This window comes from Acanthochromis polyacanthus, chromosome 11 (genome assembly GCF_021347895.1).
Source record: "Acanthochromis polyacanthus isolate Apoly-LR-REF ecotype Palm Island chromosome 11, KAUST_Apoly_ChrSc, whole genome shotgun sequence".
In the NCBI taxonomy this organism is placed as follows: Eukaryota; Metazoa; Chordata; class Actinopteri; family Pomacentridae; genus Acanthochromis; species Acanthochromis polyacanthus.
In genome coordinates, this window is record NC_067123.1 from 28644105 (window position 1) to 28670637 (window position 26533).

Sequence of the window (26533 nt, forward strand, 5' to 3'; positions counted from 1 at the left end):
ACTGTCAGACTAAAAACAACATTTTGCCAAAGGAAAGAACAACAACATTAAAGGGGCTCTTGAACTGTGGGCATGAGATCAATAACTCCATTGAAAGCATTCTGCCCTCATGATGGTGAGTGTTGATGAAGACCCTCAGTCACCAGACTTTACGCTGGTGTATTCAACAGTCGGTGGTTTCTCTGGGGGGGCATGCATCGTTTGACTCGTGCTTCTCTGGGACACAGTGAGACAACGTCCACATTGTATGACACGAATTCAACAAATTGGGTTCATGGACACTTGCAAGAAGCTTATGCTTGTGTCCAACCTGGCAGCATGTTAGCAGAGAGATAACTAAGCTGCTCACAGCTCTATTCACTTTGAGCAAGGTATTGTTTTTCTGAGCTGTCTTTCATTTTATTCAAGGAACAATGTGATACCTTGGGAAGCATATTTATTTGGTTTCATATCGAGAGTTAGATGAGAACAATGAATACCGGTATGTTAAGTGAATGAATAAGTTATAGTAAGGCGACAGTTCATTTAGCTTATCATAAAAAACAAACAAACTGGTAAACAGCTAAGCCTGGCTCTGCCCAAAGGTAACAAAATGCACCTACCAGCATCTGGAATTAACATATTGTGTCTTGTTTGTGCAATTCATGCAAAACAAAAAAATAAAAATTATTTTTTAAAAAAACAACAAAACAATAGGTTGTGGTTTTTTTATGGGAGGTTGTGCATCAAACTATTTCTTAACTTGGCGTATAAACTCCCCTTGATACCACAAATTGGCAATTTTTCATTTGCTTTCACACTTGTTACATTAAGACAGAGACAGTTGTTTCTCCCTGCTTTCTGTCTTTAGGCTTTAATAACCAGCTGCTGGCTGCAGATATGGGTCTTAAGTAAACACATTTATGTCCTGAAAAATCTAATTATTTCTTAAATACCACTTGATACCATTTTGTAGCAAATTCTTGTGCTTCTTAATAAACTAAAATTAAGTAATATACATGCAGTATGTTCATGGCACATTACTTTTGGAGTCAAGTACTATTATAGTTTTTTAAGCAAGCTTAAAGGGGAACTTCGTTTTTTTTCAACCTGAGGTCCGTTTTCATATGTCATTTCATACATGTGAGTGATGGAGAAATGAATTTTCGACATAGCTCCAGTATTTAGCCAGGCAGGCAGCTTAGCAGCTCAGCTAGCAGCTCAGCTAGCGAAAAGTAGCGATAGCTCGCGCCAAAACACCCGTTTTCGCTCTCGCGCGATTTCGGAACGAGATTTGCTTTCTAGCGTCCTGACATTTGGATACAGACCATAACAAAGAGCCATCGCCAGGTAATGTGGAGGTTTTCGTTCACTTCTCATCTCTAGTATGTTGTGGAACACTCATTGAGACTATCTGAGCCGGTCAGTGTGGGGCAAAAAGCACGTTAGGGCGGACTTTGACGCGGGGGGGGCCAGCTGCCCCATACTTTTTGCTAGCCGAGCTGCTAGCTGAGCTGCTAAGCTGCCTGCCTGGCTAAATACTGGAGCTATGTCGAAAATTCATTTCTCCATCACTCACATGTATGAAATGACATATGAAAACGGACCCCAGGTTGAAAAAAAAATGAAGTTCCCCTTTAAGGAAAGCTTGAACTTGATGTAACACACCAATTTCTTTGCAACTCAGATTTTACTCAAACATCTATGAGCAACAAGTCATCACAGGTCTGAGCATTTCTTAATAAAAAGTTCATGTGCACTGGTTAAAATAGTTCATTAATACATGCAGGTGTCACAGTGAACTTCCACTGAAATGTCTGGGGCTGAGGTGACTCACCAAGTCCAGCTGAGGGACAATTTATCAAACTGGATCCAGCATAATGATTGAAATAAGAGTTTGGCTGATACTTAATTTTTGGGTTTGATGCCAGTCCATGTTTTATGGAGTATGTCTGTGTAGGTTTTATGGAGTAAAAAATATACTTGATGCAAATGTTAAAGTTATGTCGAAAAAGAAAAACAATGGGGCCATTGTGATGTAACTTTACAGTAAATGCATTTTACACAGGTTTTGACTCACTCTGCACCACCAGCCGTAATGTATACGGTACTCTGCTACATGCGCTGCAGACAGGGCTAAGAGGATTTTAAACAACAGCGTTAGAACCGCTCTGCCAGACAAACCACGTGATGTGACACCATTTCTAAATGACCAAAAGCATCTTTTTCTGCATTGTGTTGCCTAAAAAGTTTTCATATCAGTACAAATCAGACAAAATATATGTCGTTATTGATTTATCTGCGATAGTTGATCAGTATTTATCCTCAATGTTAGTGCAATTAACAACTGTAAACTTTGACTATTTCTACGTTTTATACAAGAGCAAAATTTACTGAAGCAAAATCCAATGCTCGTAATTTCACTTTTCATTATCTTGGTTATGGTTTATCTTAAAATGTAAAATAAATCAATGACCGCCATGCATATTGATGCATAATGCAGGGTTCATTCATTTCAACTGTTAAGTTTGTGTTGTAACAGAAGAAGTGCACTCAGGAGCAAATCCAATCTAGAAGAATCAATTTCTTTCAGTGTCCAACAGAAACTAATCTTCACCGAGCAAACACACAGAGTCTTTCTTGCCGTTTCCACCCCATGTTTCGGTGACCTCGTTATCAACACTCAGGTAATATCGTACACAGCAGTTGGACAAATACAACAGCCCCATGGTAGGATGCAGAAACACTCCTTCATTCTGTTATGTGCACAGACCTGCACAGGAAAAGACAAACAGCTGGTACATGCAGAGACAAACAGGAACACACACATACACAGACACACTAGCTCAACATGATGAGTGCTCAGTATGCAGCCTGAGGCTCCAATTTGGTGTTACACCACCGCTCTGAGCTGTCTACCCTATCTGTAAGCTACACTTAACCTGACAGACAGGCTCCATCAGCTTAGCGATTGTAAGTGGAGACACAGTAACTGTGCACAGCGGCGGGTTATGGATCTGACAAATGGTCAGGCAGGTATTGATAGGTAAAAGAGGTTACACAGCTTGCATACATGCTGCGCTTAACTTCAAAAAATGCTCTAAATTCTTATGAAGTCTTAAGTCTTGTTTGTTAGAAAACAAATAAGACTTACACACAGTAGATTAGTAAAAACTGCACACATACAGGAAAAATGAGCAGACTCTCATGCATTTAGAGAATAAAACTTGACTCATTTAATGTCCACAAACACAGCTCTGGTGTGAGAAGTGAAGGTTGAGGAGGAAGGTTTTTCCTTATGTCTGAATTCTTGCTTGTGTTGTACGTTGCTTTGGACAAAAGCGTCTGCTAAATGAAATTGTAGAATTGTAGGAAGAGATGGTTAAGTTGCAAGGGAGATTTTTTTTCCTCAGGTTTCTTTATTCATATATTCAAAAGAGGTCTTTTCTGTGACTCTCCAGCACACTGACTATGCACTGGTTCCCTGTTACTCATCTGGCCTATACATTCTAATGATGCTGATGTTTTGGACCTGCACTGCTTTGTTGTATTCAGGTGAACAAGAAACTAACTTGAATGACATTTAGGACACAGGTTCAGGGTCTAACGGTTGACTTTTCTTTTTTCCAATTTAGAGTGTTTATTTCTCCACGTTAACACACAATTACATGAAGTTATGTGGCCATACCTTCACATCTCCATAGATATTAACTGCACTGTCACATCTATTTCTTGTCAATTTTTGTCTCCCCAGCGAAACAGCCTTAAGACCCCCATGTAATTGGCAGCTATGACCACAAATGCTGGACAAATTACTGACCTCTTCCAAGGCAGGCGAACGGGAGCACAGACAAAGGCGCCAACAGTAACCATGATGAATAAGTGTTTCCAGTGGAAAACAATTGAATACCTGTCCAAGCCCATTCTTTTGCAAAGGTGCTGAGTGACCTTGTCAGGCCAACCCAGTCCAAATTCATTACAACTTGGATCCCAGCACAGCGATCTCTCTTTTCTGGCAGGTCCACTTAATTCTAAACTGTCTCTTTTCAACTGAGGAAATAAGAAAGAGTCGCCGTTTTATGGTTTCAGCAGTTGAACTGGATCTCCTCTTGCACTCATGGAAAGTGGTACATCAGTCAACTTACAATGAAAGGATAAGGCACAAAAATGGAGGTATCTGAAATATATACACCATGAATCAGCAAGAAACAAATGCAAATGAATGAGTAATTATTGCTCTGGCCTCCGTGTAACCTTAAACATGAGGACGCCTGGTCACATATTTTGGGTGCAAGAAGAGGTCTTGTGTCGCTAAGGGGAACCAGCAGCATCAGATGCAGGTCCCAGAAAGTTTAGTCACTATATAACCACATGAGTCACATAAGATGCTTAGAGGCCCGTCACTTCAAGCACCGAGGCATGAGTATATGTACGACTTTGGTGTTCACTGATGGGTTACAGAGAGCACACAACCACTGGGGAGAAGTGGCATTACGCCCCGTGGCTGTGTGTTTCTGTGTTGGATTTAAAAAAAAAACAAAAACACATGGAAAAAAAATAAGAAATACCGATGAAAAAAAATATTCAAGAACACAGAATGAGGAAAACATCAAAGATATACTGTATTAGGATTGGTCAATATAGCTTAAAAAAAACAAAAGTGCTTTCCTTCAGTCAACATTGATAATTACTCATGTTTTTTTTTTTTTTTAAATCCATATTATTTTTATTAACGGATTAGTAATGACAAAATATATCAATCATATCTCCCACCCCATACCCAATCCCACCCTCCCCCTAAATATTTTTGTTTTAATAAAGACCGGGAAGAAAAAGGATTATTTTTGAATTTAAACACCTTGCTCTGAGGGTGGTAGTGATTTTATTGTTAATATAGCGCAAATTAAGAAAAAGAAAGAGGATAAAAAGACTGATCTCAGCTTAGTAAATCCCAGAGAAGCCCAAAGGCATTTTCATTGTGTGCTTTCATGGTGGTCGGTTTCTCATATATTTAGGTTAAACTCTCAAATATTCTATTAAACAATTTCATTACTGTTATCGATGCATGTCTATCACTGGAACATGCATTGCTTTAGTTACTATTCACGGACTGGCTGGTTTGCTTAACGACGACAGTAATCTCACTGCAATTCACAACATAGCAGATTTGTGAAAGCTTTCAGTCATCAGCTGAGTCTTGCTGGGATCAAAGTTTAAATGATTATATTCAGATTGGACACGCTCTGCCAAACTTCAGTAGCAATATATATCTGATGCCACCACTGAAGTTTGATTTGCTGAATTAAAATATATCAAAAGGCCAGCTCTCTCAATGAAATCCAAGGGTGTAATAACACTAATGCATTTTCATTTTACTGTACTGATGACGGCGCCAGATGCTGCATCAGCATCTGTATAGAGTTTCATTCATGTACGAGCAGCGATATCAAAAATTCAGCAATTGGAAAAGATATTGTTAAGAGTCATTCATCACAGTAACAAAAGGTGGTGTCCTGTCATCTCTAGTCAGCGCTCCAAAACTAAAATACACAGACTAACTTACTTCCTATGAGAGATTGCCACCCACACTGGTTCTTTACAGTTCACTGCAAAAATCACATGATCAAAGATGAGATTTTATAGACTTAGTTTTAATTAACAGGCTGAATTTGCTTGAAATAAAAGATTACTGCCCCCATTTTCTTTATCCACGGATGGAGTCAAGTTTTCTATTGCTATGGTAACCAAAATTCTATCCTTATCTTCTAGGCGTCTGACAGTCAGCACAGGAACACATCTACTGACACCCTGATAGCATAAAAAAGTCCAATCATAACATGTTATAGGGTAAGGAAATATGCCATTCTAAAATAGCAAAACGGCAAATATAAGTGATACAGCAGAAGAAACACTGTTCAAGGCCAGAGGTTGGGCCAAGAAAAGACAGAAAAGGTTGTTCAATGTTGTGTTGAGTTGACGCTGGAAGCTTACCTTTACATAAGCAGGCTGTTTCTCCAGGATGAGATCAGCGACCTTTTTTGAAACCTACAGAGAGAGAGAGAGAGAGAGAGAGAGAGAGAGAGAGAGAGAGAGAGAGAGAGAGAGAGAGAGAGAGAGAGAGAGAGAGAGAGAGAGAGAGAGATGAGAAATGGAATCTTAAAAGAAAAGAGTGAAACGACATTTTATGTTCTTCCCTAATCTAACCCCATAGGACAGTTTGGGCAATGTAATCTTGCTGAGGATGGGGCAGGAATAACAATCAGTGTCAGCATCTAAAGCACAAAACAGTGCAATAAAGCTAAAGCCTTTTAGGGGAGTGTCTCACTTTCTCAGTTTCATTTCATTCAGTGTCTTTCTCAATAGAATTACTCCTGTTTCTTTGAGAGAAGCCTCTGTTCCCTGTGTTCCAACTGTGATTTTCTAATGTTCTGTCCTCTACATTGTGACTTTCACCAACCAGATTCACAGCTAAGGTGAACTGTAATTATTGAAAAACTTGTGCCCTGCCTGTGGTATAAAGCCCATTTCTAAGCATGGTCTTGAGATCAATATGACCCTCCTGCTATGAGCTGTGATGTCCACCACTGCCTTTAATGGAGAAGGAAAAAGCTGAAGAACATAGAGGGCAGATGTAAATTGAATAAAGTGAAGCCTAACAGGACCATACAATCAAGGTCACACAGAACAAATGGGGTTTGGTCTACTCACACTGATGACTGTTGTTTAGGAGTTAAAACACCTCCTCCAGAATAATTTTAAGCACTAGAAGCACTGCATCTGTATAACTGATGCTGTTAAACACTGCATCTTTCAAATGCTACCTCTCCAGTTTGCGAAACCATTTTATCTTTACATATTTTGTTCAGGTTTGTTTTGCTGAGGTCTCTAAGCTGAGTTACCCCTGATGTCATCGTGACATTCATATTTTCTTTGACCTGGCAAAGCTCCTCCAGAGAAACAGAAAACATTATATAACAGTGTTCTACAGTTCCCAGAATTACAAGTAGACCAGATTAATAAATAAACACAATGTATATCAATCCGCCTCGACAATTAAACCACCTTCCTATAGATCAGACCCACTGCTGAATGGAGACAGGACATCTGAGGGTGTCCAGTTTTATCTGGCGCAATCAATCTTTGGGACATGTGTAGAGATGTACCAAGCCAAAATTACAAATTGGGATCAGGGCCAAGTCCAGCATTTTTCAACTGATCAGTATTGGCACCAAATTAATGCCGACCCTGTGTTTACATCTACAGTCTTGCAGGGAAGGCCAATGTTGTGGTGAGATGCTTGGCATAACATACAGTTCAAATAAGCTCCATCTTTTGGAGCTTTGGGAGACACAGCAGGCCTTACCCTCCCTACACTACATTTGAAAAAGTGCCCAACTAGAGATGTACAACAAGCTTCATGACCACCTCTATAACAGTATGGAGCAGCTTGAATGCTGAAGAAATACAATTTTTTCCTAATGCATTACAGTTGTCGATCACATGCATTGGATTGATCTGAATAACTTTTGTGTACTTAAAGTGTATATTATTTAGGAAAAAGGCATTATCTTGTGATTTGGAAGCAGTGGACACGAAATCAAATGACTTGAATTGGATTGGAGCAAAACACATTGACCAGGATATCCCTTGTCCCATTGGTTGAAGGTTGAGGTTCTGTGGATCAGGATTGTTCTAGTGCATTTGGGATCGAGGGAGTTCAGAAGTTGGGTACACACTCTGGACTCTTTGTCGTGTTCCTCGAGTTGATCCTGAGCCATTTCTACAGATTATGTATATGGGTATTGCCCTGCTGGAATGTCAGAATACAAGAAACAGAAAACTGCATTGTAATGAGATGATCGATGTTAGTCACTTCACTTGTCAGTGGTTTTAATGTTGTGGCTGATCTGTGTGTATGTTCATTACAGGATCATTTGCACCACTGATTTACACAAAATAACACTAATAATGATTTCAGTGCTAAATAGGCTGCTCATTATAAAAGCAAAGGACAATTACCCATCCAGTAAATGAAACCTACTATTTTTCTCTCAGTCACAGTGAGACAATGCTCTTCCATTGATATTACTGTACAAGTGCATAAGCCAACTCCTCCACACACCAGGTGGAGTTTTACAGCATCAGTACAAGAATAAGCATGAGTTTGTTTACTTCAATGATGTTCATAGCTACTAATACGCAGTAGATGAGGTGAGGTGTGGGGATGATATTTCAACATATGTTAGGTATGCATGGTAGCCCACTTGAGACCCCAGCAGATGGTGAATGCAGCTTAACTGAAATGGTTCCTCCACAGATTTCAAGCATATGTGAAAGGATTTTAAGATTCAAATGTATGAACAAGTTAGTCACAGCTTAGATAACTGTATTTTTCGCTCCCAGAATGTTCTTCTTAAAGGCAGAAAAACAGACATTCTAAATTTATTTACTGATTAGACTGTTAAGCGATTACAACCCAACATGCTTGCAGTGCATTCAATGTCGCATTGACAATGTCCTTTTTTGTGTTTATGTAACATTGTGTATTATTGCGGGAATGTTTTATAGAAGCCCATTCTAAACTTTATTTATTTTATGACCTCGACAACATACCGGACAACATGTTCTTCCAGTTCTCCCTGTCATCTAAGGACTCAATAACATCTTGAAAACATTTTCTTGATTGAGAATGGTCTCACTTTGTAATCATGTAACACAATCTGTGGTCTTGATACCTTTCAAAGATCCTCTGAACTAGTTGCAGTTAAAACGTTATGTGTATAAAACCTTTAACATAACGAAACATAAATTGACATGATAAATCTCCTTCAAACGTTCTTTTTGGGACTAGTACGTAATGTGAGGCAATGCTGTGGGGGGGAAATTGTGTTTTTAAGATGTAACATGCTTTATGCTTCAGACACAGCTTTCATAGAATTTGTGCTCAGTGTCCACTAACACACATGCCATTTATTTCATTGGTATTTACATAGACAGCAACAACTTGTGGTGATAGAAACACATGATTTGTGGAGCTATCCATTGACTCTGCAGCACCCACAGCAAACAAAAATGGCAAAGTAAGTAACACTATATGGGAACACTTTACAATCAGCCCAACTGATAAACAAGCATCATCTCCAAATAAGTAGAGGCAGAGATGTGAAGCATCTATCAACATTTGCAACAGACAGCCACATGCACTCAAAAAATTTGCTCATCTGTCAGAATAGAGCTAGCATCATAATTTTGTTGACTGAACAGATACAGAAAATGACATCTCTAGCAATTCTGATTATATAGTACCATGGTGCTTTACAGGCACAAGCTAAAAAAAGATAGAAAATAAAAAACATTTTTTTATGAAATGAAAATATATCATAAACAGTCAAGACAAGCGGGATAAAGTGCAGAAAGACAGGATAATTAAAACTGACTAAGACAGCTAAGAAAAGTAAAACAAGAGCATGGAACTAAGATAAAATATACAATTACGATAGAAAAGAAATAAATTAAGATTAAGTGGAAAGCACAAGCAGTTTAGAGGATACATTAGAAAGAAAACTGATTATTAAAAGCAATGGGAAAAAATACGTATTCAGCTCACTTTTAAAAATGGCTACATTTGAGGCAAATCTAATTTCTATGGGGAGCCGGTTCCAGCGATGAGCAACATAATGTATAAATGACATTTACTTTATCTGGGCACCACCAACTGACCAGTCCCTGCAGATTTAAAAACCCTTTCAAGCCTCAGAAAGCATATCTCAGATATATTTTGGTCCCAGTACATTCAGAGACTGATAGAGGACAAGTAGGGCCTTAAATGTAATATTATATTTAACAGGGAGCCAGAGCAAGAATATAAGAACTAGGGTTATGTGTTCTCTCTGCTTGGTGCTAGCCAGTATTCTAGCAGCAGCATTCTGAATGGGTTGCAAATGTCTGATGGTCTTATTAGGAAGGTCAATGAAGAGTGCATTCGAGTAGTCCACTCTACCGGTAATATAAGCATGAATGGGTTTTTCTAAATCTTGCTCAGACAGAGTTTGTCACTTTGGCTGTGTTTTTTACATGCAAGAATGAACATCTAGTTACAGGGTTGTGATGATACTGAAATTTAGTTCCTCATCAATGATTAAATCAAAATTCTTGCCTGAGGTATTAGCTTTTAGCGTCCTAGAATCAAGGTAAACACTGAGCACCAGCTCTCTCTCTTTATTGCCAATTATTTCAGTCTCTATACAGCTCTACTGTGTACTACAATTCTTAGCACCAGACTGCAAATAAATACAGGCAAATTATGAATACATTTGCATCTTCTAGCAAGTAATAACTCACTTTCAGGATCAATTAGAGCAAAATTTGCCAGCACTGATTACAGTTGGTATAACTGAAAAGCATTTAATAGATGAAAAACACTGAGATGAAACTAAACAGTGAGACTTTCTACAGGTAGCCGTATAAACCACATTTACCTTGAAGCAGAGGGAGCGCACACAAAAATGTCAAATAAAACAAAAACTTATTTCAAAAGTTCAAAGTCTCCATATTGTATTCTGTCAGACAGAGTTCTGAATGGGGGCGCTTTCCTTGCCTCTAAAAAAAATAAAAAATAAGACTACATCCCAGCTTTGAAGCTATCTGTGTTCGCGTCTACACCCGTCATGCGATGATGAGATCTCATAAGCTCACATCCACTACCTGAAACCTCCCCTTTGCACAGCAGGAAACTGTTTCAGCCTGATTCAGAGATGGGGAGGAAATTTGGAAGACAGGCAAGGTTTAGGCAAAGATTGCATAAGCACTACTAACTTTTAAAAGACTGAGCAGAGGGACAGAATTCATTACTGCTGCAGGAGGGATAGTCATCTCCAGCTTTCAAGTTTCATTAAAAATTGAATGCGTTCGCTCACATTACTAACATTGCCTTTCCCGACATGCAGCCTAGATTCCTGGGAAGAAAGTCGCTTTCAGGTGGATGGGAACTGGAATCCAAAATGTTGTGATACTGCTCTTAAACCATCCATTCTCTATACACCGCTTTATCCTAAAAAAAAAAAAAAAAGGAAAATACACTGTGCATGTGCATAAATTCTATGATGCTCAAATATACTTATTCTACACTGTTTTAATATTTTTTAAGTCTTGAGTTGAAGCTATAAACATAATTAAGCTGACGTTAATGGCAGCAAGAGTTAATGTTTTTGCAGATTATGATAAAAGCATGTGTGCATGAGGGTTTTCTAGCACTTGTGTGGGAAAAATGGCAAAAACACACAAACAAAGCGCATCTCTGGACCCTGACATTTTTCACATGAGACCAAGTCTTGCAGCACGAAGAGACACTCAGCCCAGAGATGAGCCTCTACCGGGCGTGTGTCGGAGACTAAACTCGGAGGCTGCAGCAGAGAAATGGGGCAGTTGCCGTTTCTGAAACTACAGAAAGGCTGTTTCACCCTACAGCAGATGATTCACACAGAGCAGATTAAATGTTAATGCAAGTCAACACGCTGGTTCGTACACACACCTCCTCGCACAGCGGGAGAGTAGACAGAACTGTAAACAGGGGAACAAGTACACACATAGGGATACATTTTCCCGCAATAAAAACAAGAAAAAAAATAGAAATATGAATTACAAGCACATAAAACCACTGAATATAATTAGATCCATACATGTTCCATTATATTCAGAACTATGATCCAGTGTGTTAAAATTTTCTCTGCAAAAAAAACCAAACACTAAATTCGTGTGTAAAAATTAATTAGTGTACTCTAAAAATTTCACTCTCATCTCATGTACTCAAGCACCTGCTAGTACACACACAAGCTAACACCTACGTTGAGCTGCTCTACAGCGTAATTAGTGGTTTTGCAGATAAAATGTGAATAGAGATACCATATCAGTCACCAGAGGAAAAAGTCATCATAAGAAAGGCCTATGCTAAGAATCTGAACATAGTATTATCTTTCCTTTAAAGGGCCGTGCTCAATTTCACACACTGATGACTACATGCAGGGGTTGTCCTGACTCAGAATGCGCCATTAGGGGTAACAATACAAGATCGGTCCACGTCTGTGTGACCTAATTTTAAGTATTCTTTGCATTTTCCTGACCATAAGATAAACTAAAACCTATTACAAAATACCCTTGATTCTTCTCAGTATGCCAACTTATGCTTCATCCCCTGCCCTCTGTTCTCAGGAATCTTTCCCCCACCCACTACTATGGAGGATCTTCTAATAACTTGAGAAAAAATTCAGGTCTATCTTGTCTTTTGCCAACGGGCATCACGTGCAGGAGCTGCACCTTCGTGGGTTTGATTTGACAGGTAATACAGCTGTGCAGCACATCATAAGTAACTGTCGTCGCATAAGACTGATACCATGGAATGAAGGATTTCTCATTTGGCAGCTCTTCCATCCTCGAGTTTCTTCCTCAAATCTCTCACATATCTTTGTTGGGATTTTGCTAAGATGTGAAGACAAGACTCATGACGAAATGCATCCCCTGTATACAGATGTGTGCACATATGAGCAGGAGAGCCAGTATATGTGCACCTATAGACAGCTTCAGGAGATCATCACAGGCTTGGTGAATCTCTGCACGTTTAAAATTCACACTTAGAATAAATGCATTTCAAAAAATCTCTGCGTTTTTTTCTTTTTTTTTAGCAGCACACAGTCAAAGAAATTTTGATAAGAAACACATAAAAGTTGGACAGCTTCTTTAAGCCGTGCTCTATTAGCATATCTCAAACTTTCTCCCACATCTCATTTGCAATGCAGAAGAGAGGATTGATTTTACTGCAAACTAAGTCAGAGAATTTGACACACTGAACCAAATCCAAGCATAAAATCAATCACAGAGATGCCCGGTTATTGCAAAAGTGTTGTTTTACAGATTTTTTTTATCCAAATGAGGTTCATGTGTATGTAATGAGGCGCTTTGTTTTGAAACACAAAATACCAATCCACTTTGGGAGAGACAGTTACAGTACATGAAAAATAATTAATTGTAGTTGAAAATTTTGTCCATAAATGGCAAAAATATCCAGGTCATTTTTTTCAAAATATCAGACTCACTGACGGGATGGTACAACTTTTTAAAAGACAGTAGAAATAGTGAAGGATACAGTCAATATATCATGCCTCTGAAATAACTTTAGAAACAAGAAGATAACTGGCAGAATAAAAGCAGCAGAAAAATCAGACAGAAAAATGAAACAGAAGGAAATCAAAGGAGATGTATACTGAAGACACTGAACCAAAACCTCAAGGCAGTGAGCTAGACAAACAGTGCTTCTCATCAAGGCGCCGGACTACAGGTTTGCGCTGATAAGCTCGCTGAGAACCTTAGCTGTGGATTTTATGCCTGGCGGCACACTGGACCGATTAGCATGGCCATTCCCACGAGGCGCCTGGAGGCTGACAGCCAGAACGAGAGGAAACAAGAGACCGAGAGAGGATAAGTGAGAGAGTGCACTCAGGTGTTTGTGTACTCTAAGGCTGTACAAACTTGCAGGTCTCACCGTGCCACAGGGCATAAAGTCTGGAGCATCCTCTCAACTAAACAGGCAGCCCTGTGGACTGCTGCCAAAAGCATCAAAAGAGGAGGGGATGTGGAGGAAGAGCAGCAAGTGTGAAAAAGAGGAAAAAAAGGCCCGAGGAGGGAATACACCAGTGGAGATAAGGGAAGTGATGGAGACAAACTGGTGAGCAAAAGCACCAAAGCTTGTCAGGAAGGAGGGTAGGTGGAGAAAACCAGCACTGGACTGTGGAGACTGACGAAGCAGAAGGAGAAAAAAGTTGTTTGCTCTCCCGCATGCCTCTATAAATAGAATTTGTTGACATCCCAGCTCTCCGGTCTGGAACTACGAGTACCTGGCCGACCGCAGAATAATGGCCACTATGGAAATGGGCCCTGCTGTGAAAGAAAACACAGACTCTGACGTCATGCGGCTGCCATCGGGGCACAGACACAAAGAACTCAATTGCTACTGAGTGCAGGTCAGAATCAGTTGTTCGTTTTTCCCCACATCCTTCCTTTGTAGTTTAAAAGACCACCAAATTCTCGATCGACAAAAACATACGGTGTATTGTGCTGCTAATGTTGCGGTGGGACTGTGTCTGGGACACAAGGTGTTTGAGGAAGGAACTTAAGATCTGTGGGATGCACAGCAAATGGTAAAAGTCGATCATATATTGCCATGACAAAATGGAGCAAATGAAGAAATTCAAAACTTTTATGTAAATGAAAACAGGCTTTAAAAGCTTTTTTTTTTTTTTTAAATTAATCATTACTTTGTAATGTCTGTATACTCTGTACGTCAGCATGGTCGGCTTTGGGCAGTTTTTATAACTTCCATTTTACAGAAAAGCTAATAAACTGAACCTTAAGGTGAAGCCAGCTGAGGTTTCCAAGGTACAAAACAAACTTTGGACCTCTAGCTATTTATCTAGTCTTGAGACCACATTGCTCCTGGTAAAATGATAACGCGTATAAAACATTTAGCAACTAGTAAATTCTATACTTTGGAATAGTGACTCCAACTTTTAAAACAACTTAAAGAGCCTCCCGTTGTAAAAATAACCACAAGCAATCAGTGATTAGTATCAGATCTTATGAATATAATCACAACAAGTCACTAATCAGCAACAGCTACAAAGAGCCTGATCAGAAGGTTCATCAGCCTGTTTTTTTTTTAATTATTATTTTAAGTCTCTTAATTATGATCATACAGATGATTAAAGTTTGCCACTGTTGCACATCTGGCTCCTGGAGTGATCATAGAGACTTGTTTTCTTTTTAAAATATCCTGTCACCTTCAGACAAACAGTTTCTTTAACAAATTACACACTGTGTATGTTTGTGGTGGAGTTCACATTATAATCGAAAACCAACAGACCATGGCAGTTGCAATAGAAACTAGGAAGCAGTCAAAACTAGCCAAACAGTTTTTTTTTAGAAAACATTAAAAGACAAAGTATTCCAGACTCAGTATCAAACAATGAGCTTATTCCAGAGCTTTCAGTCATAGTACATAATCTTCATCGACTGACAGAGCTTTAGCTCCGAAGCACATAAATGAACTTGTGACATCACCAGCTTTGACCCTGGCAATGATTCTGCACCAAAACAGCAACAACTAGTAGCAGATTCTGAATCTGAATCTAGTAAGTACTGGACAAAACCGCAGTTCTATGACAACACAGGAAATAAAACAATGGAGGCTTTGATAGATTAGCCTATATGACAAACTTCATGCTGGTGATGTTAGAGAGGAAATAGTGTGACTCACCGGATGTAGGTTGCGAGGATGAGCCTGCTATTAGTCGCTTGTTTCAGACAACTTTGTCTTCTCCTTGACCTATCTATGTGCTACCGTTTTCAAAATCCACTTTTCTATAGGAAACAACAACCTCCAAGCAGCAACCTACCACACTGAAAATTTCAGATTTCGCCAAGGATTTGGACTGTGCAGTAAGGCAGTTTTGTTTTTTGTTTTGGGGATTAAACAATGACAGTGCTCACCTCCTAGCATGCAAATGTTCAACTAAAACTATTCGACACATCACTTGTTTAAGGGAACACGAAGCTGCCTCGTTCACCAAAGACAATAGTGGCTGATTTAAAGGAATAGCCAGAGACAAAATAAGCGTTTTTTTCCCCCCTTTTAGTAGAATAAGAAGGTGCAGTGAGACCACTGTGCAGAATAGCCTGGCTAAGGGCAGAAGACTGATTCATTATGAAGACAGAAAAAGTGTCACTCATTATCTTCTTTGAGTTTAACCAATCGGTGTCGAGCCCCACTTCAAAGTACCAACCTCAAAGTCGGTACTGTTTTCTTCCCTGAAAACGACATTGAAAGAGGTTGTGCAGGTCGTTTCTTGTAGTCAAAACACGCACAAAAATCCGGGCCGCCCTACATTAGGCCGCAAGTTCCTGCACCGAATAACAGCTTACAGTGAGTTCGTGTGGCATCTGTGTGTGTGAGAGTGAGCAGGGAGATACTTACTGCAGCCTGCTGTCTTTTGAGCTTGTCTCTACACTCCTCCAGCTCCTGCAGGTTCAGCTCAGGTGGGAGTTTCTATAATCACACAGGCAGATAAAAAAAAAAAAACGCACAACCTTAATGTTTGTTTACAATACATCCTCCCACGCAGCTGATAAGACTTCTGCATCTGTACGACCCTCTGCACAGCCGCATGCCGCTTCTACACACATCCAGCGTTCGACATAGTAAAAGTCCTTCCTCTGTGTGTCAAACAGAGAGAAAAATTCAAACGATGGCAGTATAAAAGTTCCGACGCTAAGGGCCACAGTAGGGATTTCATTTATCATAAGAGAGCTAATCTTCACTCCTGAGCATCTTAATTTTTCAAAGATATCGCACTACGCATTTCAAAGAGCTTAAGCTGGCTACGCTGGTGTGTCAGAAGATAGCTGTGGCTCTTCCTCTGTTGAAAAAAACAAAAAGAATTTGCTCCATAAATACACTCCACCAGATCATAAGTCAGATTAGGCAAGAAGGTGGAGAACGTTATTTAGTAAACAGCAAACAAACTCTGCTAGGGGAAGAAGATATTACAAATCCATGGCCCAAAGGATGATAGGTAATTACTTTCCCCTTGACTGAGAGTCTCATTTCAGATGGTGTAGCAAAACCAAGATAAATCTAATGAGATTTCACACCCTTCTTCTGTTGAACGGATGCAATCCATCAATCCGGATGTCAGCGGTGTGCAAGCGGCTCGGCAGAAGTGTAAGAGGCAGCAGCTCAGGTGAGAAAGAGCTTTATTACTGCCAGTCAGACGGGGTTCAAAACGCAATAAACCATATTTATATCACATTAGAATGCAGTATTGCTTTTATCAAAGTTACTGAAACGTGGCCTTTGATGGAATTATTTTATAGCGGGGCGTGGGAAGTCTCTTGTCATCATTTTAAAGTGAGTTGGTGCTCATTCAACCAATAACACGAGCGCCGGCGTTCGTAAAGAGAGTCTGACCTCCAGCTCGTGCTGCACCATGTCGAAGGAGTCGTTTGAGAAGTAGACCTCCTCGATGCTGTCGATGATCTCCTGCTCCGCCTGGGGGTCGATGGGCTGCTCCCTCATCTCCCGCAACTCCTCCTGAAAGAGGACGAAACGAGACAGTGACAAAGACGGAGAGTTAAAAGATGTCCTTGACGTAAGCACTCACAAGTTCCAGACACAGTGGGGATGTGAACAAGAAAGGTTCGAGACAGACAATTACGTCATTTCCCAAGAAATGAAAACAACTATGATCATTGAAAAAAAACGGAGAAAGGAAAAAATAGCAGAAAAAAAGGGCAAAAGCAGCCAGAGGAAGGAACAATAAAGGGAGGAGAGAGAGGACAGGAGAAACAAGAGGTACAGACGAGTTTAAGGACAAAGGCAAGGGTGAAGGACAAGGTGAGGAGAGGCTGGAAAAATAAATGAGGCAGAGAACAAGGCACAAGGAGAGGGGTAGAGGGGAAAGGAGGGAGGTGAACTGAGGGAGAAATGAAGAAGTAAAACGTTAATGATGGAGTTTGGGAGAGGATTGCATCTTATTTCGTTGGACGGCTGTCATGGGGGGTTGGCAGGCAGCCATGAGAGGAAAGACAAGAACACACAGACGACCAAAAAGGAAAGAGAACGGAGAGTCCTCTTCTGAGAATCTCTGAGAAACATCAGAGCCTTATTGATTAACATGCAGCGCATCCGTCGAGGCTTATTGGCGCAGTGAGATTTTTAGATGAAGGGGTTTTAAGCTCGCATCCCCTCCTGACTGACTTAATGAGTGGAGATACAGTCGCCTTATGGCATCTTATGCAAAGAAAACATCTCCTGCTTGGTAGGAAAAAAATTTACATATACCCTGAGTCTAAGTCCTTTATTTACATTAGTGCTGAGTCTAACGTCTGCTTTGTGTTGGATCAATACATTGAGGGATCAGCACAGCAAAGCATAATGCTGCTAAAAATAGGCCACGGGCTCAGGAGGAAGCTAACGAGGATGGATATGGAATTATGGGATAAATGCAACCCATACACTCCTATATGCATTCATACGCCATTAAATAAACATCAGCATGAGATAGTAAACGCTGATCAAGAAAACCTTGTTACACACCTGCCTAACCACAAATATTTTCCCCAGCTACTATCAGCGAGAGTAATACAGCAGGGCGATGAGGTGTGCCACCCAAGCAAGTAAATCTACTTCCGTGGGTGGCACTGTGCCTCCCTGAGTGACATTTCTAAAGAGGCAGTGCTGCTGTGAGTAATTCTAATGTTCACAGCAAAATATAGCTTCATCTAATTCAATTACACAAATGGGAATCCCCTTAATACCACATATAACTTTCATACAAGGCAATAGGGAGGATTGAAGCGAAGCATTATAACGTGTTTAATGCGTGTGTTTTGTGCATCAGCGCTGCACACATCTTCAAGCGGCCGTACGTGTTGCTATGGTCGAATCAGGTAAAGGAGTGAGCAAGAAGCCCCGAGGGAAATGTGTGGGTGAGCGTGTGAGATTGGAAAGGAGGGTTAGAGGTAGGAGATGGTGTGCTGCGATCAAAAGAGTGGGTGGGAAATCAGCTCAAATGAGCGTGGAAAAAGGGAGGAGGGGGATGAGGTGGATGACTCACTGGTAGCCGAAGTTACGGCAGAAAGAAAAAAAGACAGAGGAGTGAGGAAAACAGAAGACAATGATGCGTCTCCTGTGAAGCCACTTAGGGCAATTTACCACCACTGTGTTACTTCGTTTCTCTTTTTCCCTTCTCCTTTGTCTCAGTCTCCCACCTGCAGCGACACGAAAACTTGAAGCATCTTTAAGTGAATGACTCATTGAAGGGCTACCTCGGGTTCAATAACTCTCTACCTTCCCTACCGCTGTGCGGGCGCAAAACAAAACAGATGCCCCTGTGCCCGACGTGGAAAACCCCGAAAGATGAGCCACTGGGAGGCTTTGATCAAATTTCACTTTGAAGGATGAGGGGACAAACAAACCAGCGTTCCTTACCCCCTGCACAAATGAATGAAATCTTCATCTCGTTGCAAAAATTAGAAAACCCTATTTGCATCCAAACTGGGGGACGCTTAACAAGCTTTATCAAAAAAAAATCTAAGTGGATATTGGTCTGGAGTGCTGATTGAATGTGGAAAATCAAGCGCGGGAACACTAAAACAAACAAAAAAAACAACAACACAACAGCACAGCGGCCCTGATAAAACAAAAGACTGAATGAACAAAAGAGGGTTCATGGAAAATCCTGTGAGACGCGGGGAGAGAAATATGGCAGGGTGAGGAGACCGAGACGAGGGCCAATTATTTCCACTATGGAATCATTCATTAGATGAACAAATCAAAACCTCCTCACTGTAATCAGCCCTGAATATGTATGCAAGTCGAACTCGGTTCACATCCTCGTCTGCTGCTAAACAAGGGTTTAACGCGGCTGTCTTCGGGGACATTAGGATACAATCAAAGCCAACAGCTGCTGCTTTATTGAATTTTTGCATGGAAGTATGCGATTACTACACCTTTTACTCATCACTGTTTCTCACAAAACCGTGAACACTGCTGTTTCTGTGATGTCATGGAGTTTGTTTATTGCATGAACGCAAAGCCGGGCGTTTGGATTAAACAATAGGTGATCTACAAAATCTGACTGGGTCTTTAGGCCATCACACCTGTGATCTGCCAAAGTGAGCTGTGTTCCCCCTGAAGACTCCCTGTGAACTAATGACATCAAACATGCCCTCTTTAGAACAGAATTCATCACAGCCTTATCCTCCAGGCCCTGTCTTTTTAAAAAATGCATACTGCACACAGGAGGTAGTCAGCCAATAATGTTGCTCCTCCAATTTTAGGAAACAAACCAATCACATGTGCTCAGCTTGTGTGAATGTTGAGGGTGACCCCTGCTGGTAGGTAGTGGGTAGTGTATGGACTTGCAGTGTAAACAGCAGGCTTCTCAGTGAAATCCTCGAAATTTACTTCAGGGAAACTGAAGCCTCTGGGATGGGATAAGCTACTATTTCTATTTTTTTCATCTGCAAAGTTACCTAAAACCTTTGTGTCTTAGCATCACATGCATTTTACAACACTATATATTGTTGATATTTACCAAATCCGTTTCACACGTTAATCCTCGTGTCATCCTGCGGGTCAAAACAGACCCGTTTTGAAGTTTGAAAATGTGGTAAAAAATATATATATTTTCACAGTGAAACTTCTGCTGTCCACATTTTCAACATTTTGGGGAAATTTTTGAACATTTTTTGGTGGAAAAAATAAATGTTAAAAATGTTTCTTAAGAACATTCACGAAAAAGGGTTGATTTTTGTGAATGTTCTTAAAGAAAATATTAAAAGTTTTAATGATATGTATACAATCATTTTAGATATTTTTAGGATTTTTTAGAAGATTTTTACTCATTTTTTGAAAATATTTACAAGAATTTTTTTGCCAAATTTTGGGGAATTTTTAAAATAAAACTTTCAAGGGAAACTTTTAAGGAATTATTGAAGTTTTCTTCCTGAAGGTTTTGCAAATTTTCAAAAATTTGGGGAATTTTTTTGCTGAATTTTTGGATTGTTTTTCAGACAAGGAAACAATATTTTTTTAAGCCCGTAAATGAGGACAACAGGAGGGTTAAGCAAATTACAATTATTTTCATTATAAATTCCAATAAACTTCCTGTCATTTGAGATTCGACCAATTTAACAATTCAAATGAAAATGTTAGAAAGTAGTGAATAAATGCCCATCACTATTGTTCAGTCCATTGTGACATCCTTTACACAAATAGAAAAACAGTAAATCTCTACATCTTTATATCTGAATGACTGGGGACAAAAAAGCACATTTATGATCTATAATGTAAAATTCTGTTGTGTTCAATTACTACCATGCAAGTATAAGAATGTGTAAAGATGGAAAACATCAAAGGCAGCACAGACATAAAGAGGTTAAAGGATAATACGCGGCAATACCAAAAAAGTCTCACATAGGGACAACAGCTTTGAGGAGAAAATATCAAAAAATGGGCAATGCTGTCAAAAATTGCAAAAAAAAAAAGCGCCTTTAAATCACACTTAAATTATATTACTTCACAGGTCCTGTGAAAATAGATATTGGTTTAACAGATGACTACAAATTTCTTTACTGTATTCCAATGGTTTGAATGCCACATTAGTCTACTTACTTTTACATTTTTTAATAAAAATACTGAGATGATGTTACATTGCCATCTTGACTGGGGTCAAATATTTATTAAGTTAAGGTCCCTGCCTCATTGTGACCCTCACTTACACGCAAATGTAAAGGTGGTCTCGGACACGGCAGCAGGTGAACAAGGGGATAAGATTTTCTTGGAGAGAATGGCTTCCCCTGAGGGAAATCTCACGCTGTTGCCAAGAGTGTGACCTCCGAATGCACACATAACCAGCCTGACATCTGTGGCCCTGCAGCGAAAACAAGCGGCACCCTGATGAAAGCTGAATTCATTTTTCTTTCATGGGTTACATTAATGCTTTGGCATTCATTTTCATAAATCTACTGTGGGTGAAACTGTAAATACAAAGCTTATGTAAATACAAGTAAATATGACCCGGTAGAGCATTTTTTGTGCATAAAATTTTGGCACCCCTAAAGAGGTGCCAGCATCAGAGGACAACCACCAGCGGCAAAATGAAAAGAGATGAGAATAAAACATATGCTTTTAACCAGTTTTGTTAATTGGAGTTTCATTCATTTATTGTTTCATGGATCCGACATTTATTTTTGCACCAAAGGGTTGGAAATGACAGTAAAATTCATAGTTTTCTGTCAGACACACTTGTGTAACCCTGCTGTTATCGTCTACTTTTTGTCAACTACTTTTGCTCAAATAAGTGTCATCTAGCAGAAAGGCCATGCTGACAAATAAACAACTTTCATTTAAACCTATGAAGCAAACTGCTATTGATCATCATGTTTTGTGTGCAATGCAACAGATAACTTTCATTTGCATGAGTTGTTTTCTTTTGCCTAATCACCATCATCATTAACTGCTGTAACTCTGATGGTCCTTGCTTACAAAAAAAATGAAGTCTGTCCTCAAATACAGGCCTTAAACACCCTGTTTGATGAATCAGTTTAGTTCTTAAATGACACAGACTGCCTTATTTTTAAAGATTGAGACCACTTAAACTTGTGATTTCACTACACTGGCAAACTATGTTGATCTTCCATTAAACAATGATGTAAAAACCTGACCCACAGACAAACCTAATCGCTGGCTGTGGCTATAAAGTAAAAATAGTTCAAAGATCAATATATTGTACATGTGCAACAGTTATCGAAAATTTAAGACTTCTGCAATCACACAAACAGGACAGAAAAAGTATGTAATGAGAAAGCTGCCTTTGCAACCTGTTTCAGTTTTAGCTCTTCCAGCTACACTCTACTAAGGACTATATTAATACACTGGATGCAACCAGCAATTATTTTCACTATTGACTAATCTGTTGAATGATTTATTATTTAGTTTATAAAATACCAGAAAATAAGAGAAAAAGCACCGGATCCCAGAATGACATTGTAAAATTGATTGCTTTGTTTAGCCATACAAAGATATTCCACTTAAAACACTTTATTTTGTCCCTTCTCATGACTCAAACATTATCAAACCCTCAAATAGTGATCCAACACCATCTTTTCTCAATCATCCACTACATCAGAACTCCCCCCTACATTCAGCCAGATGTTGCCGTCAGCTCCTGAAGGATGATAAATGACGTGAATCACGGCCACAGCGGTTGGAAACACACGAACGGCTCCAATCAGCGAGTATCAGTATCATAATAATCCACGCAGTCAAGCACCTTAGCCTCACTCTCCCACACAGAGCAGCATGTTAAGCCACGCAGTCTTCTCTGCTGTGGCAGCGATGATGGCAGACTGAGAGGATTATTCACCTTTAATTAAGAGGGAGTATTGGTGTATAAAGCCTGGCCTGTGTGGAGCCTATTTTCCTGTAAGCCGAGTGGCCCGCCAGCAAAGTAAATGAAGTCAAAGCATGATATCATCAAACAATGCTGCCCTGTGTTTTGGCTGAACGCACAATAGGCAGGTGTTTGCAGTGCACACAGGAGAGTGAATTCATGGGTGATCAAGACCGGCAGCGCACAGTTCTCATATCCATACTAACTCTTGTCCTATTGTACAATATGTTGCCTCATGTCACATAGGAAAATAACAGGTGTGTAAAGATTTACAGTCATTTTGGGGTCATTTGTTAACAAAGGTGAATATCTAGGTCCTAACACTAAAAAGGGTGTTTGATTACTGCATATCCAGTTTGACTACATCACCCAATACCAATCCCAAAGCTGGGAGAAACAGGCATCCTATGAAACTGCACAAATCTTTCTCGACACCCTCTTCTCGGCTTTCATTGAGGCTCTAATTACATCTGGGGAATAAATGACTGTCTATCCTAAGACTGACGTGCCTGTCTTCCACTGACAGCTAACAGCAGCATTGTAATATCTGCAAAGTATTAAAACAATATAGTGAAATTATTAGACTGTTAAATAATAACACTCTTATCATGCTCCAGCTGCATTCTGACAGAATAAACCTGTCATGTAGGACTTTTTCAAAAGAGGCCGCCTGTGTTCATCACTTGCTGCTCTGTCTGATATATTTTTTCATTAGGATTTTTGATTTAAACAACACACTGAATTATGTTTCTGTCAACCTGATCTTTCATAGCATTCTCTTGTGAATAGACAAAAAAAAAAAGCACTTCCTTTTCAGTCTAATCTTTTGCAGCATTTTTCAAACCGCACAGCAAATAATCATGTGGCACATCAGCAGAGCATGCAAGAAAGGAAATTTAATGTAAGAGTAACAGCAGGCAAAGCTGGGCTGGCAATAAAAATAACATCAAACACTAAGTCCTTAAAAGGAGAGAAACTAAACGTCTGGTTGAATAGACTTGGCAGCACCAAACAGAATTGGTCACCTTCCAAATTGTCCTCAGCCACATTAGTGGAAGGTCAAAGTGAAAGCCAAGAACTAGCAGTGCATTGAGGTGACAGTAAGAAAGAGACCATACATTATCCAGAGCACCTCTGCGGTTTTACTCTATCTGCTCTTGACAAATTCAATTTGTAAGAGTGGATAATGAAAAATGTTTCACATGACAAAGCATGACTGATAACACTTTGAAATGCTGCCATGCCGAAATGTTAAAATGCTATTACGGCAGATTGTATTTCACACTGTAAATGGTGTTAAGTCTGTGTAAGTGATATAAATGGGAGCCTTCAGTCACTTTAAACTACAGAAAACACTATGGGGGCAATTTATCTAGTGCCATTTACAATAAGAACATAAAAATGTAATACAGTACATAGGGGACAACGTATGGATGCATAAATCATCAAGAAAGAGTTCTGACATATTAAGCTTTTTTATGTCATGACTACTCATGTCATTGGTTTTGAGTTTGATGGAATTCAAATAAATAATACACCTAAAATGCTACTTCGACAACAAAACAGTGCACACGATGCTTCAATAGCACATTCAGAAATGTGCAGATTCTGTTGACCTAGACGGTAAAACCACCACATTAGCCTTCACTGTTCAATGATATCAGATACATTGAAAACAAGCTGAGATTTACTAACTACTTCAACACATCAACTGAGGTGGAATCTAAACAAGTTTTTCTTACAGAGAGAGACATATGTGTCATAGAATATGCAGTCCAAATGCAGCTACCACACCAAACTTGTCATCTACAGCTTTGTCATGGAGTTTACCTTGCTGGGGATCCTCAGGTTCTCCACAGGACTCAGGTCTGCCATGCTCTCCTGGGGGCTTTTCAGGCCCTGTTAGAATAAGATCCAAATTAAACCACAAATTTCAAGCAATAGCCCCCGTGGCTTCCTATTCATCAGCACACAACGACACAGAGCAAAAAAGTGGAAGCAGCAGGCAGATTTGTGAAAGCGATATACTCTGTTGTGTCCAGTCATGAACTACTGAGTCTAACATTTCAGCCTGTGCAAACTGAGAACTTCCCTAACCGCCCAGTTCCCTCTGTTGTGGTTGTGGTGGTGCTTGGCTAATGGCACACTTTTCATTTAGGGCGTTTGTGTAGCTGCCCTCACACGTGTGTTTGTGTGCTAAACAAGCTAAACAGGTCGCAGCTGTGTTGCAGGAGCTAAAAATTATTGTTTCTCCGCCTGAATGTGCCTCTTAATGAGCCACACGGCGAGCTGTCAAATTAGCCGCTTCGCCTAGCTAGCTGTCAAGCTAGCTAAATGGACAAAACGCCGAGCGGCTGAGCTCCTACAGACGTGTTTGACTCACCTGTCGGGCCATGAGAGACTTGATCTTCTGCATCGTAAGTCCGACTGGTGTCAGCAGGAAAATAAACCGACTAAGAGTTTCAGTTTTGCCTTGTTGTCAACACAGCGCCTCCATCATTGCGAGAGGGAAGCCATATTTGAGTGTCACGTGACTGGTACGGCAGGGACCGGGAAGGCATGCTGGGAAATGTAGTTTTTACATGGTGACCTTGCCCAGTACAAACTCACATTTTTAAAGCTGAAAATATCTTTATATAAGTGTAAATATGTGTTGCTAATCATAGAAAAAAATAAAATATATTTAAAAATGGTGTATAACATAAACAGCTTAATGCTTGTATTGCTGCCATACACCACTGGATGGTGGTAATTTAACACGTCAGAAGAGAAATAGATCGTGATTAAATGCTACTGTGTAAGAGTAAAGACAAAAAGCACGGGTGTGAATAATTAAATCAGTGGTGGATGAATTCTACTTTGCTTCTTTGGTTTCACGGTCCTGTGCATGCTGAGACAGCAATGAATTATTAAAAACATGCATAGAACAGCCCTTCCTAATGTTAATATGTGCTTTTCCTGATCATCTTGTAAAGTAAGAGTTTTAGATAAAGCTTACATGTTAACATCCAATAATAACAACATTTGTAGTAATATTACATTATCACAGTGTTAGAAAGTCAACAGAACACAGAACCCACTTGTTTTGCATACATTTCCTTGTTGTAAATATAGTACTCACTTTTACTAACAGACTAAGCCTGCATGTTAATGATTTAATAGCTATAATCTGATATTTTGCTATACTGCATGTGACAATAATAACACATTATTCCAACACTACAAAGTCAATATTACATGTTTACTTGTAATAAAAGCTAACTATACTTGTAGATTAAGCTTACATGTCAATGAATCCCGTGAACCAATGACACTAATACAATGGTATAACATGTTCTATGCAATAATATTTTGTTTTTTCAGTAATGGATAATATGTGCAACACAGAGGTCACTATTCTGCATATGGTTACTTGTAGTAAATATTTATTTATTCCTATAAATGAAGTTTACATGTTCCTGAATCATTAATTACAATCCAATCATGTTTTTCCTACTATGATAAATCATAATGTCTACCATCATTTCAAAACTGTCTGTTTATCCAACATT

The 26533-nt window shown here is 39.6% G+C and overlaps 1 protein-coding gene across 2 annotated transcripts in view; it reads right to left on the reverse strand.

Annotated features, from left to right (window-relative positions):
* vps50 (VPS50 EARP/GARPII complex subunit) overlaps positions 1-25527 on the reverse strand; it is a 126088-nt gene extending 100561 nt beyond the window's left edge. For both annotated transcript variants that reach the window (XM_051955493.1, XM_051955494.1), the window contains exons 1-5: positions 25366-25527; positions 24813-24881; positions 16994-17116; positions 16001-16072; positions 5971-6024 (exon numbers count right to left, since the gene is read on the reverse strand). In XM_051955493.1, the coding sequence (XP_051811453.1) occupies positions 5971-6024; positions 16001-16072; positions 16994-17116; positions 24813-24881; positions 25366-25398 (351 nt within the window). In that variant the 5' untranslated portion in view covers positions 25399-25527. The remainder of the gene's footprint in view (positions 1-5970; positions 6025-16000; positions 16073-16993; positions 17117-24812; positions 24882-25365) is intronic.
* Between the last annotated feature and the right edge of the window lie 1006 nt (positions 25528-26533).